Raw genomic sequence first — 14,868 nt, 5'->3', positions numbered from 1 at the left:
AGCGAACGTCACCATTTCTGACCTTATGATGGAGGGAAGGTCATTGATGAAGCAGCTGAAGATGGTTGGGCGTAGGACACTGCCCTGAAGAACTCCTGCAACAATGCCTTGGGGCTGAGATGATTGGCCTCCAACAACCACTACCATCTTCCTTTGTGCTAGGTATGACTCCAGGCACTCGAGTGTTTTCCCCCTGATTCCCATTGACTTCAATTTTACTAGGGTTCCTTGGTGCCACACTCGGTCAAATTCTGCCTTGATATCAAGGGTCTGTAACTCTCACCTCACCTCTGGAATTCAGCTCTTTTGTCCATGTTTGGACCAAGGCTGTAATGAGGTCTGGAGCTAAGTGGTCCTGGCCGAACCCAAACTGAGCATCGGTGAGCAGTTTATTGGTGAGTAAGTGCCGCTTAATAGCATTGTCGACGACACCTTCCAACACTTTACTGATGATCGAGAGTAGACTAATGGGGCGGTAATTGGCCGGATTGGATTTGTCCTGCTTTTTTGGACAGGACATACCTGGGCAATTTTCCACATTGTCGGGTAGATGCCAGTCTTGTAGCTGTACTGGAACAGCTTGGCGAAAGGGGCGGCTAGTTCTGGAGCACAAGACTTCAGCAGGACAGCCGGGATGTTGTCCGGTCCCATCGCCTTTGCTGTATCCAGTGCACTCCAGCCGTTCCTTGATATCACATGGAGTGAATCGAGTTGGCTGAAGATTGGCTTCTGTGATTTTGGGGATATCGGAAGGAGGCCCAGATGAATCATCCACACGGCACTTCTGGCCGTAGATGGTTGCAAATGCTTCAGCCTTGTCTTTTGCACTCACGTGCTGGGCTCTGCCATCATTGAGGATGGGGAGGTTTACAGGGCCTCCTCCTCCCATGACTTGTTTAATTATCTACCACCATTCACGACTGGATGTGGCAGGACTTCAGAGCTTTGATCTGATCCGTTGGTTGTGGAATCGCTTAGCTCTGTCTATAGCATGTTGCTTCCGCTGTTTAGCATGCATGTCGTCCTGAGTTGTAGCTTCACCAGGTTGACACCACATTATTTGGACGCCTGGTGTTGCTCCTGGCATGCTCTTCTACACTCCTCATTGAACCAGAGTTGATCCACTGGCTTATTGGTAATGGTAGAGTGAGGGATATGCCGATCCATGAGATTACAGATTGTGCTGCTGCTGATGGCCCACAGCAACTCATGGATGCCCAGTTTTCAGCTGCTAGATCTGTTCTGCATCTATCCCATTTAGCATAATGGTAGTGTCACACAACACGTTGGATGGTATCCTCAGTGCGAAGACGGGACTTCGTCTCCATGAGGACTGTGCAGTGGTTCGCTCAACACCCAATGCAGACCCAGTCTCGCAGCTATATTATTCAGGACTCGACCAGCTCGGTCAGTAGTGGACATTGAAGTCTCCCACCCAGAGTACATTCTGAGCCCTTGCTACCCTCAGTGCTTCCTCCAAGTGGTGCTCAACATGGAGGAAGACTGATATCATCAGCTGAGGGAGGACGGTAGCTGGTAATCTGCAGGAGGTTTCCTTGCCCATGTTTGACCTTATGCCATGAGTTTTCATGGGGTCCAGATTCAATCTTGATGAACACCCAGGGCCACTCCCTCCTGACTGTATATCACTGTACCGCCACCTCTGGTCGATCTGTCCTGCAGGTGGGAGAGGACATCCCCAGGGATGGTGATGGAAGAGTCTGGGACGTTGGCTGAAAAGCGTGATTCTGTGAGCATGGCTGTGTCAGGCTCTTGCTTGACTCGTCTGTGGGACAACTCACCCAATTTTGGCACAAGTCTCCAGATGTTCGTGAGGAGGACTTTGCGGGGTCAACTGGGCTTGTTTTGACATTTGTCGTGTCCCGTGCCGAGTGGTCCGTCCGGTTTTATTCTTATTATGACTTTTTTTAAAGCGAGATTTATACAGCTGAGTTGCTTGTTCGGCCATTTCAGAGGGCATTTAAGAATCAATCACATTGCTGTGGGTCTGGAGTCACATTTCGGCCAGACCGGGTAAGGACGGCAGGTTTCCTTCTTTGAAGGATATTCGTGAACCAGATGTGTTTTCACGACAATCCGGTAGTTTCATAGCAACCCATTACTGATACCAGTATTTTAATTCCAGATTTTATTTAATTAATTGAAATTAAATTCCTCAGCTGCCGTGGTGCGATTTGAATTTATGACTTGGAGATTATTGAGCCAGGCTTGCTCGATTACTATTTCAGTGACATAACCACTCTGCTACCGTACCGTATCTGGACAATAACATATTGATTTCACTCTGTTTATTAATTAGTATTAAATACCCGCATTCCCACCGGTCACACGGAGATTGGGCCTATTTTTAATAAACTATTATAGGTGACGTTCGGTCTAAAAAATAAAGGTGACTAAAAAAGCAAGAAAAAAACAAATAATGCGATTTGGTTCCAGTTTGGTTGTGATGAAGAAATAAAGGTGTCGTTGGGCCCAGTCTCACCTTTATTCTGCCATTAAAAACAGGCCCATCCGTGTGAGCCGTGCGAATGCGGGTTGATGTTCGGGAGCCCGTGGGCCACGGACTCTGCCTCAGGCTGATTGGGACATTCCGTTACTGCGGGTTAAACAGCGCTGCTATAAAAAGGGGGAGTCGGCTTTCCATTATTACTTCGTTAGGAGAGTTCGCTTGTTATAATGGAGGGGTTGGGGATTCTTGTTTTGTTATTTGTTGTGATCTGTTCAGCTCAGCCGCCATCTCTTCTTTTCCCCGGCGATAAATGTTGGTTGTTTCCTAAAAACCGCAAAGACTGCGGATTTCCGGGAATTGAAGCTAGTGAGTGTGTGCAGAGAGGCTGCTGCTTCGATGCGGTGAACCGGGATGCGCCGCCGTGTTTCTATTCACTGAACAATCTGCCAGGTGGGTGTATTCTTGGTCCGTCTATATTCTGGGCCAGGACTTTCCAGGGTCACCCGCCATCAAGCTGCACGGGGTTTCCCTGGAAAGTTTCATCTCTTTCCTTCCTGTCCTACAACGCCAGTTGGAGATTCAAACTTTTCCAGTCCGGAGAGTGGGATTGAGCTTCCAATCCCGCAGAGTAGATTTGATGGTGTGATTGGGGGGCTGTTAATCAGACACAGAAAGGGCAATAGTTAATCGCCCTTTGACCCAGTATCTGCAGTTCGAATCATTCTACTGTTGTTCGGTGACTTGGGAGTCGCACTGAGTAAGGGCAGAGTGAATGAGCCCCGGCCCCTGCTGCCACTGACCATTTGGATTTGATATTTAATTTCTATCGGAGATACAAGCAATTTAAATCCAACCATCGTGGTGATGAGCTATAGTTGGTCCACTGGTCTTCATTTGACAGATAATGGGACGGGATAGAAACTGAAACATGGATGGGGTTTGTCCCCCTCCCTGTAACGGTTCCCTTGACCCTCCCCGTGGGGCAACTAACCGCCTTTCATTGCCTCTCTTGCAGTCTGCACCAAGGATGGGCGGGTCCTGATCGCCATCTCCAAGGATTTGACGCTGCCTCCTGTAAACCTAACAACCCTCCATCTGAAGAATGGAGACGGAGCTGAGTGCAATCCGACCGTGGCCTCTGCAGACACTGTGCTCTTTCAGTTCGCAGTCACTGAATGTGGTGTAACTCAGCGGGTACGTATTGCGGGCTTGGAGTCCCATCAATTGCTCAGTTCTGGACTGATGGTCTTCTCTCTTGTAGCTGGACGGCGTGAACATCCTGTATGAAACGGATGTGTTGGGTGACTTTGAGATCTTGCATGGATCTTTGGGATCGGTGACCCGGGACAGCCCTTTCAGGTGAGAATAGGAGCACATTCAGCGGGTAGAGACTGAGGAGCTGAATTCTCCAGCCGTGTCCGTTCTCTTGCAGGCTCCATGTCCAGTGCAGTTACAAGGGAAGCCAGGAGTCTGACCTGCAGGTGAAGCCCAGAGTTTACACCCTTTCTCCACCACTGCCTGCCACTGAGGCCGGGATCCTGCTTCTGGAGCTGAGAATAGCGAGAGGTAACGAGTGCTCGCTGATGGCTAGTGTCCAACTTCAGGCTCTCTCCAAATAGTGCCCGCCCTTCATCATTCTCTTTCCAGATGGTGGTTACCGGAGCTGGTACGTGGCCAGTGACTACCCGATCCTGAGTGTGCTCCGGGACCCCGTGTTTGTGGAGGTTCGTGTTCTGAACAGGAACGATCCGTCCCTTGTGCTGGTGCTCAATGACTGCTGGGCGACCCCCACCGCCGAGCCGTATTCGGGGCTCCGATGGGACCTCCTGGTGGACAGGTAAGGGAGCGAGGGAGCTTGGGGCAGTGTGGGGATTGGGGAGGGTGCGACATCGGCGGGGATTTATACAGATCGTCACTGGAGTCCGAGTTAATGACGGGGGGAAATAGTCCTTCGAAGTTGATATTGTGTTCCAGACGCTGGTATAATAGGTTTGATGTAAACCTGTAACCGTGTGACTCCCCCTCTGTCTCTGTTCCAGGTGCCCCTTTGCTGGTGATAACTACAAAACCCGCCTCCTCCCGGTAACCGCTGCTTCCCATTTGCTGTTCCCAACTCACCATAATCGTTTTGTAGTCAGCACGTTCGCTTTCTGGGACCGAGTTTTGGGCCGGGCTCTGACCGGGGAGGTGAGTTTCCTTCAGTGCTTCTTTCCCGGTCACTTGGTATCACTTGTTCCCTGGCTCTTAATAAGTGAGTAGGCCCCCTGTTGGTCGGTTGACGAGAAGCATTAATCTCCTGACTGGTAACTGTGACTGACCGGACCGCACTGTCCCTTTGCAGGTTTATTTCCACTGTAGTGCTGAGGTTTGCTCCCCTTCCACCCGAGAGAACTGCACGGCTCCCTGCAGCTCCAGTAAGTACCTGTGATCTGACCAGAAATTAATTCCTGATGGGGAGGGGTGGGTGTGGGACATCTGGACACGGGGCTCCCTCAGCAAGAGGCCTAACACTGGGAACAGGAGGAGTGTCCTGAATCTGGCGGTTCTGGGAACTTTCCCAGTTGCATTCGGTGCAGTTTTCCATTTAGAATGGCAATCTAGGGCAGCTGGTCTGAGCACATCTTGCACCAGGTCAGTAATTGTGAAGGACGCTCTGATCCTTGAGCTGGGATGAATGAGGTATTTTTGGCTCTTGCTACTTGCCCGGATGCTGAGCTGCCCTAATTGCCGACCGCTGAAGAGCAGAATCCTCCCATTGTTGGCACGGGTGTGTTCCGCATCCGGTTCGGAATAGTCCACTCTTGGCATTGGAGAACATTTAACCAGCATCTAATTGTCGTCTTTCTGACACCGGGAATTCAGGGTGCAACTGAAAGGATGTCCCGGGGCCGGACACCTGGCCAATTTGAAGGTCTCATGAAACTGCGGGTCAAAGTAATGCATCAAACAGTGTCTCCTTCACAGGAGACCAGACTGGCCATTGTAGCAGCAGCAATTGCAAACTCTGCTCAGTTGGTGCGTCCTTCTGAGAATCGGTTTGGTGAGAACCAGATGCAATTATAGCCGGAACTCTAAACTCTGGCCGGTACCCAGGGCCCTGATGTTTTTTGCATGAGGCCATCTGATTCAGGATTTGCGGACAACTGAAGATTTAATTATTCACCATCAACTCTTGTCTCTTGTTCTCCTTCGCCCCCAGAGAGGCGAAGAAGCGCCGATAACCGGCCTGGGGCCTTGGTGACCGCTGATGGACCCATCCTTTTCTTGGAAGGTGAGGAGAGATTGGCTGCTCGGATCCACCAGAATGAGAAAGGTAAACAGGGAGCTTCCACCTGTCTCTCGTGATGGAGTAACTGGTGCCCATCTAACCCTGGCTTCTCCCCACAGATGCTGCTGTTGATTCCACCTCCCTTGTTCCTGGATTAGCGGTTGGGGTAGCGCTGCTCTCCGTGGCCCTGTTGGTCGGGACTGTTGCTTTGTGGAAAATGGAGCAGGGCCGCAGGGTGGGCTCCGAGTGCAGCTCCATGGAACTGTAGATGTGTCTGTTGGATAATAAACTCCTGTTTTCGACGATTGCTGGTCTCGTTATCTTTCAAATGCTCGCTGGATTGTACTGTTTGCAGTGATTTAATTTGGTACCTGGTTTGAGAATTGTTTTTGCAGCATCCCACGGCTGCAGCAAACAATTCCAGCCCCCAACGATTCGCATTGAGATCCAGGCCAAAGCTGCGGTGGGTTTGTAGCAAAATGGTGTCGGGCAGGAATGACTGGTTCACTTGCCTCTGACACTGGTCCTGGGCACATGTCTCCGGAATTGGCTCTTCCCTGACGGCATCTATTAACCAATTTGCGAAGCCTGGCGAGTGTTGGGCTCTCCTCGCATGACCACTGGCTGCTGGTCTCTCCAGCTATCGGAACAGGAGAATAGACCAGATGAATGTGTGGCTGCAGGGATGGTGTCGGAGGGAGGGATTTAAATTCATGGGATATTGGGACCGTTCTGCAGAATGTGGGACCTGTACAAGTGGGACGGGTTACACCGGAGCCGGACCAGGACTGATGTCCTCGCAGGGGAGTTTGCTCGTGCTGTTGGGGAAGGTTTAAACTGGAACGGCAGTGGGATGGGAACCTGAGCAGGGAGACAGGAGGGGAAAACAAGGATAGAAACAAGACAAAGGGAGGAAGCAATAGTGGCAGGCGGAGAAAACAAGAGCAAAAAACAAATAGGGCCGTAGTGCAAAAAAAATACTAGATAACTAGCAATCTTCAAGACCAGTCTGAAGGCATTGTCTTAATGTGTGGAGCATTTGCAATAAGGTCGATGAATTAACAGCACAGAGATTAATGGGTATGAAAAAGTTACGATTGTGGAGACATGGCTGCAGGGTGACCAAGGATAGGAACTGAACATCCAGGGGTAGTCAATATTTAGGAAGGACAGGCAAAAAGGGAAATGATGTGAGGTAGCGTTGTTAGTAAAGGAGGAAATCAACGCAATAGTGAGGAAGGATATTGGCTCAGAAAATCACGATGTGGAATCTGTATGGGTGGAGCTAAAATACCAAGGGGCAGAAAACGGTGGAGGATGTCTATTGCCCCCCCAAACAGTAGTGATGTAGGAGACGGCATTAAACAGGAAATAGGAGACTCATGCAAGTAGGGTACAACTGTAATCACGCTGACTTAATTTAACATGTAGTTTGGTCAAACCAAATTAGCAATAATACTGTGGGGAAGGAATCCTGGAGTGCACATGATTGATTTCTAGACCAATACTTTGAGGAACCAACGAGAGAACAGGCGATCCTCGATTGGGTATTGTGCGATGAGAAAGGATTGATTAACAATCTTTTGCGGGCTCCCTTAGAGAAGAGCGACCATAACATGATAAAATTCCTTATTTCCGATGGAGTGTGAAGTAGTTGAATCCGAAACTGGGGTCTTGAATCTAAATGAAGGAAATTATGAAAGTGTGAGTTGGCTCGGATGGATTGGGGAACTTCACAAAGGGATGACGGTGGATAGGCAATGGCTAATATTTAAAGAACATATGCAGGAATTACAACAATTATTGATTCCTGTCTGGCACAAAAATAAAACAGGAATTGTAGCTTACAAAAGAAATTAGGGATAGTATTTATCCAAAGAGGAGACATATAAAATTGCTAGGAAAAGCAACAAGCCTGAGGATTGGAAGCAGTTTAAAATTCAGCAAAGGAGGACAGAGATTGACTAAGAGGGAAAAATTAGAGCGAGAGTAAACAAGCAGGAACATAAAAACTGACTGTAAAAGTTTCTCTAAATGTCAAGAGAAAAAGATTAGTGAAGACAATTAAAAACATACTTTGGTTCCGTTCTCAAAGTAGGACACAAACAACCTTCCAGAAATATGAGGAACCAAGTTTCTACTGAAGGAAACCCGTATTACTTTTAAAGAAAAAATGCTTGGGAAATTAATGGAGTTAAAGGCTGACAAATCCCCAGGGCCTGATAATCTACATCCCAGAGTACCAAACGAAGTGGCCCTGGAAAGAGTGCATGCATTGGTGATCATCTTCCAAAATTCTATACTCTGGCACAATTCCTACAGATTGGAGGGTTGCAAATGTAACCGCACTTGTTTTTTAAAAAGGAGGGGGAGAAAAAACAGGGAATTAAAGACCAGTTAGCCTCACATCAGTCGTGGGGAAAATGCTCGAGTCTATTTTAAAAGATGTGATAACAGAACAATTAGAAGGCATTAATGGGATTTGTTAAAGTCAGCATAGGTTTATGAAAGGGAAATCATGCTTAACAAAGCTACTGGAGTTTTTTGAGGATGTAACTAGTAGATTAGATAGGTGAGAACCAGTGGATGTGGTATACATGGATTTTCAGAAGGCCTTTGATATGGTCCCACAGAAGAGGACCGTGTGCAAAATTAAAGCACATGGGATTCGGGGAATAGACTGGCCTGGATTGAGAATTGGTTGACAGACTGGAAAGAGTGGGAATAAACTGGTCTTTTCCCGGGTGGCAGGCAGTGACTAGTGGGGAACGGCAGGGATCAGTGCTTGGGACCCCAGCTATTCACTATATATGTCAATGATTTGGATGAGGGAACGGAACGGAATGTAACATTTCCAAGTTTGCAGACGACGCGAAGCTGGGGTGGAATGCGAGCTGTGAGGAGGATGCAAAGAGGGTCCAATGTGATTTCGACAAGTTGGGTGAGTGGGCAAGAACATGGCAGATGCAGTATAACCTGGATAAATGTGAGGTTATCTACTTTTTTTGTCAAAACAGAAAGGCAGTTTATTATCTGAATGGTGATAGATTGGGAAAATGGGGAGGTGCATCGAGACCTGGGTGTCCTTGTGCACCAGTCGCTGAAAGCGAGCATTCAGATGCAGCAAGCAGTTAGTAAGGCGAATGGTATGTTGGCGTTCAGTGCAAGAGGATTTGAGTACAGGAACAGGGAATGTCTTACTGCAGTTGTACGGGGCCTTGGTGAGACCCCATCTGGAGTATTGTGTGCAGTTTTGGTCTCCTTATCTGAGGAAAGATGTCATTGCCATGGAGGGAGTGCAACGAAGGTTTTGCAGACTTGTTCCGAGGATGGCAGGACTGACGTATGAGGAGAGATTGGGTCGACCAGGCCTATCTTCGCTCGAGTTTAGAAGAATGAGGGGTGATCTCATCGAAACATATAAAATTCGAACAGGACGAGACAGACTAGATGCAGGGAGGATGTTCCCGGTGGCTGGGGAGTCCAGAACCAGGGGTCACAGTCTCAGGATACGGGGTATGTCATTTAGAACCGAGATGAGGAGAAATTTATTCACTCAGTGGGTGGTGAACCTGTGGAATTCACTACCACAGAAGGCAGTGGAGGCCAAGTCATTAGACTTATTCAATAAGCAGATAGATATATTTCTTAATGCTCAAGGGATATGGGGAAAAAGCGGGAACAGGGTACTGAATTAGACGATCAGCCATGATCATTTTGAATGGCAGAGCAGAATGATCGACTCTTGCTTTTATTTTCTATGAAATTGACAAAGATAAAACAGTCTGAACCCCCAACAGAATGTGTAGCACAGATATTAATGAGGAAGTGAGAAGCGTGCCCGTGAATTGGCTCCGTGGCTTAGTTGTTTAAAGAACTCCGGTCACAGATTCAACTCCCCGTGGTGCTTTTGTGGAATTTATGATGTTTAGTGAATTTGACCATCAAAAGCATCGTGCGGTGTTTGTACTTTGTTCGGGGTCCAATACGGAACTGCTCAGAATATCTCTTCAAAATGCCACGTTAATGTAAGGACACGTTCTTGTTTCTGGGCTCGTTGAGGTCGGGGTATAATTCTCGATTCGAGGTCCATATCCCGTAGAATCCCCAATTTAGCCCTTGACTTTTTATCTTTAGTGGCGGTTCAGACTTTTGCAAAGAGGGAAAAGAAACCCCCAAATCACTCCACCTCAATCTCAAACGATTTCAGAAGAAGTTCATTTCAAACAATCAGGACCTTAAAGGCACCTCAATGACTTCCACTTTCATTGAACGAGCTTTGCTTGCAATTGCATTCGACCTTGAAACCGCTCTGGGCTTTCATCTCACTGAAGCCGAGTCTGGCCGCTTTGTATCTGTGAGCATGTCACTGACGAGGTTCGCTTTAACATTGGTCTCTATCAATTTTTAAAATTTCACCAAGCCTCAAGGAAAAAAAACAGAGAATCGAACTTCCCTGTCAGTGATGAATTGAAGGGATTGGTGCTCCAAGCAGATCTGAAAAGTGCGCAGTGCAGGCGCTCAGGCATTCCAAATCCACCCTCTCGCCACTCGGCGATCTCATTAACTGAGCTTTACACTGGTCTTGTGTCACCGCGCTGAAATCGAACACGTTTCTCTGAACTTCACAGTTGCTGTTTCCGGAGTGAAGACCAGCTCGTTGGTTGAAGCTTGCAGGAGTAAAAATCCAGTCATTTTGGAGAAGTAAACTGACAGTAAACAACTGTTATATTGGTGGCTGCAATCTCATAGTTTCGCTCAGTGAATTGCTGGTTTAGCAGGTGACCTCTTTGTATGTTTCGGTGGTGCTCTCATTTAGCGAGAAAGTTTGATGGTTCGAACCCTTATTTATTTTTTCTCTAAGGATTCATCGCCTCAAAGTTCCAGGGTTTCAATCTGTGTTTGGTTTGTAAGAAAATGTACCGTGATCATAGCCGGCTGAGCAGTGCTGATATTCCACCATTTACCCTGCGGTCGGAAATCAGGCACATCAATCATACAAAGGAATGGAACATTGGCTTCACGGATATCACAACTGATAACCCATTTCTTTTCAGCGGGTTTACTTTAAATCAGTTAACGCCTGCTTTAAATGGTAGACTCAGGACTGTCAAAGAAACATAGAATAATTACCACAGTCATTATTAGACTGGACGCCGCACGGTGACTTTGCTGTCAGTGAAGAGCGACGGGAAAGACCAAAGTGCCGTTTGCCCCTCTCACTGTGGCCGTGAAGGACTGTGTCCAGGCTGAAGTTCTGTTCCCACCGGATGATCCTCCCCCCAGATTGTGCTTTCTGAGCTCCAGTCAGGTGATGCTAAACACTCAGGTGGGAAAGACCAAAATCGACAACAAGGTGTTTAAAACATAGCTGATTTATTTAACATATCCAGAATCTTAAACTCCAGCCCAGTTATAGCGGTTATTAACATCTGCAGAAACAAACCCCAAATGTCAGAATGAATATGGTTCAGTCCTGGATGGGATTAACAGCAGAATCCAACCCCTGCAGTCACTTGTGAACTCGCTGGTGTCTCAGCACGTGTGATGACTGAACGAATCCCTTCACACACATAGAATCATAGAAAGTTACAGAACAGAAGGAAGCCATTTGGCCCATCGTGTCTATGACGGCCGAAAAAGAGCTATCCAACTTAATCGCACTTTCCAACACTTGGTCATAGCCCTGTAGGTTACGGCACTTCAAATGCACATCTAAGTACTTTTTAAATGAGTTGAGGTTTTCTGCCTCGACCACCCTTTCAGACAGTGAGTTCCAGACCCCTAACATCCTGTCCGCTTCTGTGTATCCTGTTACTTTTTCACTGCTGTCCGGAAGTCGATGAACAACTCCCACCAAAGTCTTGCATTCTATTCTGTTACTCATTTCCACGCAAAGCCTTTCTACTGCGTGCTCACCTTTACTGATGTGTCTTCTTTCTCATGCAGTAATAGTATCCCTCCTCAATATCGCTACTCCAGCGCCTTTTCCAATGTCCCTATCCTTTCTAAACGGCTTATAACTTGAAATATTTATCTCCCAGTAATGCCCAGTTTGGAGCCAGGTCTCAGTGATGAGCACTAAGTCATGCACTATAAGCTCAATTTACGCTTCTAATTCCCTTATTTTATTTCTTATGCTACGGGCATTAGTGTATAGAACATTTAATTGGGCATTAGAACTTGTCCTACCCTTATGCCCTGATGTTGTGTTTAACATACTTGGTCAATAAGGTTGGTGAGCTGCAGACACAAGTGGTAACATGGGATTATGTTATAGTGTCAATAATGGAGACCTGTCTCAAACAAGCGGAGGAGTGACCACTTACATATTCCTGGCTACAACGTATTCAGGAAAGGCAGGGGATAAAAGTTGGGAGGGGGGGGGGGGGTGGGTGTGGGCCAGGCACTATTGATCAAAAATACTGTTACAGCGGTAGAAAGAGTCGCCATGCTTAAGGGTTCAAAGGCAGAATCTATTTGTTCAGAATTAAGGAACAATTGAGGAGCTATTACGCTGCTGGATGCAGACTATAGGGGGCCAACTAGTGGGAAGGAGATGGAGGAGCAAATTGGCAGCAAATTGCAGAAAGATGCAATAATTTTAGAGCATTGATAAAAGGGAACTTCATTTATCCGAATATAGACTGGGAAAGGGCAGTGCAAATGTCAAAGAGGGCGAGCAATTCCTGAAATGTGTCCAAGAGAACTTTCTTAATCTGTATGTTTTCAGCCCAACGAGGAAGGAAGCAGTGCTGGATTTATTTAGGGGAAAGAAGTGGGGCAAGTGGAGCATGATTCAGTGGGGGAGCATTTGCAGCAGGTTTAGTATAGTTATGGAAAATGCAAGGAAATATCAAGCATGAAAATACTGAACTGGTAAGAGCGAATTTCAGCGAGTTGAAAAGTGATCGGGTCCAGGTGGATTGGAATCAAAGATTGGCAGGTAAAACAGTAAATGAGCAATGGGAGGCTTTGAGTGAGGAGATAGTTCGGGTACAGACTGGACACATTCTTACTAGGGGAAAGGTTGGGCATGCAAAACTAGAGCTCCCTGGATGACAACAGAATATTTGAGACAGCATTTTGTACATTCTGACTACCAATGTCCGGACAGGTGTGCCCGCGGTTATCAACCACAACCTCGTCACCTCCACGCTGAAACAAAAAGGGGCCACATTCTGCTTCAGTGAGATGAAATCCGAGAGCGGTTTCAAGGTCAATTGCAATTGCAAGGAGAATGCATTCAGAGGACGTGAGATTATTGAAATACCGACAAACACCCTGCCAGTTTGAACAGCAGCTCAAGATCAAAAGTCGGGGGGGGGGGGGGGGGGAAATGAGGGCTTATCCGGGATTTGAACCCGGGATCTCTCACATATTTCAAACAACAAACCCGAAGCGAGAATCATACCCCTCAACCAACGAGCCTGCTAAGCAAAAAAAAAACAAGCAGTAGTTTCTGAGTATCAGCGGCCACTTTCCCCAAATCTCCTTCAAAGTTCCGTTAATAAAAATGTGTCCGTACATTACTGAAGAATCATAAAGCCAATTTCTTCACTGTTGGGTTTTGTTTAGGGCTCCTGACGCTGATAAAGATGATTGGGGACAGTTGATGAGTTAATGGTTGTAAGGGCGTAGATACTCCGGTGCAACGGTGCAGATACTCCAGTGTGAGGGTGCAGATACTCTGCTGCAAAGGTGCAGATACTCCGATTTAAGGGTGCAGATACTCGGATGTGAGGATTTGTTGCCGCGACTGAAATGCGGCTTAGAACTGTTGTTATTATCCAAGGCAGCGCTGCAGGATCCTTTCATGATCTCTCACAAATCAACTGAAACCGTTCGGAATGTGAATACAATTTTGCGTTTCCAAAATAAAAGGGAGTGACATTCATTGTGGAAACAGTCTGGTGTCGCTCACTGCAGAAATATCGATGTCAGACCTTGTCTGTCAAGAAGAATTCAGATTTCGGCGAAGCCAATCACAGGTGAAATGATGGAAGATCGGCCGCACTCAGCTGGCCATCGAAAGCGGGCATTTGTTTTGCAGTCAAAACAAACATCAGAACCAGGAAATGCGAGACCATGAAGATAAAAGGTTCCTCACCGTCCCTGGGTGGGATCGAACCACCAACCTTTCGATTAACAGCCGAACGCGCTAACCGATTGCGCCACAGAGACAGCACACGTTTGCTGCTGAACTACTGATTCAACGAACTAAAAATTCAGATTGCAGCGATCAAAATAAATTCTCTCTGCTATCAGTTTACTTTTCCAAAATAAAGTGTGTGAAGTTTGCACGACCGAAAATCTGTGCTCTATTATTCCTGAACATTAAACTCACCTTGCCATTAAACACCTGTATGTTGGAAGACTCCGTCCCCTCGTGGTCGAGAGGATTGATTTCTCGAGCTGTGATTCGCCATTCTCTATTCCAGTAATATTCAGGTTTGCAGAAAATGAGATGAGATGAAATGAGCAGGTCCGACGAGCAGGTCTGTGACACGACTCGGTGTTCACAAAGTTGTCTCTTGCACTTACAGTGAAGCGGACGGCACTTTTCACTCTTAAACCAGTAACCATGATGTTCAGAAAAAGTGTGGCCGAGACATACTCGATTTCAGCGCGGTGACACTGGGTCAGAGTAAAGTTCAGTTCATGCGATTGCCGAGTGGCGAGAAGGTGGATTTGGAACTCCTGTGCGGCTGCACTGCGAGTTGTCCAGATCTGCTTGGAGCGATATTCACTTCAATTCATCACTGACAGGGACAATTTGATTCCAAGATTCTTTTTCTCTGCTGCTTGGTGAGATTTCAAAAGTTGTAAACGACCCATACCGATCCCAAACACGTCACTTCCACTCTGACAGATGCAACGCGGTCACACTCTTCACTTCAGTGAGATGAAAGCCGGGAGCGATGGCGAACAAAACTCATTCCAAGAAAGTGCAGGTCATTGAGGTGCCTTTAAATTCCTAACTGTTTGCACTGAATTTCTTCCCAAAGCGTTTAAGATTCACATGGAGCGATTTGGGGACTTCTTTTCCATCTTTGCAAAAGTTTCAACCACAGGTCAAAGTCAAAAGTCGAGGGCGGAATGAGACGCCTTCCTGAAATTTGAGAACCAG

The 14,868-nt window shown here is 47.1% G+C and overlaps 1 protein-coding gene and 1 non-coding gene across 2 annotated transcripts; one reads left to right on the top strand and one right to left on the bottom strand.

Moving 5' to 3' along the window:
• Positions 1 to 2,695: 2,695 nt before the first annotated feature.
• On the top strand, positions 2,696 to 6,035 carry LOC137336101 (zona pellucida sperm-binding protein 4-like). The gene is made up of 9 exons (XM_068001589.1): positions 2,696 to 2,920; positions 3,486 to 3,664; positions 3,732 to 3,829; positions 3,903 to 4,036; positions 4,118 to 4,307; positions 4,510 to 4,657; positions 4,812 to 4,884; positions 5,670 to 5,783; positions 5,858 to 6,035. Exons 1-9 carry the CDS (start codon positions 2,698 to 2,700, stop codon positions 6,004 to 6,006), a joined length of 1,308 nt encoding a protein of 435 aa, XP_067857690.1. The 5' UTR covers positions 2,696 to 2,697; the 3' UTR covers positions 6,007 to 6,035.
• A 7,813-nt stretch (positions 6,036 to 13,848) lies between these two features.
• trnan-guu (transfer RNA asparagine (anticodon GUU)) lies at positions 13,849 to 13,922 on the bottom strand. Its single transcript has one exon. It is a non-coding gene; the product is annotated as a tRNA-Asn (tRNA).
• Between the last annotated feature and the right edge of the window lie 946 nt (positions 13,923 to 14,868).

This window comes from Heptranchias perlo, chromosome 20 (genome assembly GCF_035084215.1).
Source record: "Heptranchias perlo isolate sHepPer1 chromosome 20, sHepPer1.hap1, whole genome shotgun sequence".
Lineage (NCBI taxonomy): Eukaryota > Metazoa > Chordata > Chondrichthyes > Hexanchiformes > Hexanchidae > Heptranchias > Heptranchias perlo.
This window is presented reverse-complemented; position numbering and strand designations above follow the sequence as displayed.

Coding starts and splice junctions, on each gene's coding strand:
- LOC137336101 (XM_068001589.1), top strand. CDS start 2,698: ATGGAGGGGTTGGGGATTCTTGTTTTGTTATTTGTTGTGATCTGTTCA. Junction 4,308..4,509: donor TGGGACCTCCTGGTGGACAG/GTAAGGGAGCGA, acceptor TCTCTGTTCCAG/GTGCCCCTTTGCTGGTGATA. Junction 4,885..5,669: donor CACGGCTCCCTGCAGCTCCA/GTAAGTACCTGT, acceptor CTTCGCCCCCAG/AGAGGCGAAGAAGCGCCGAT.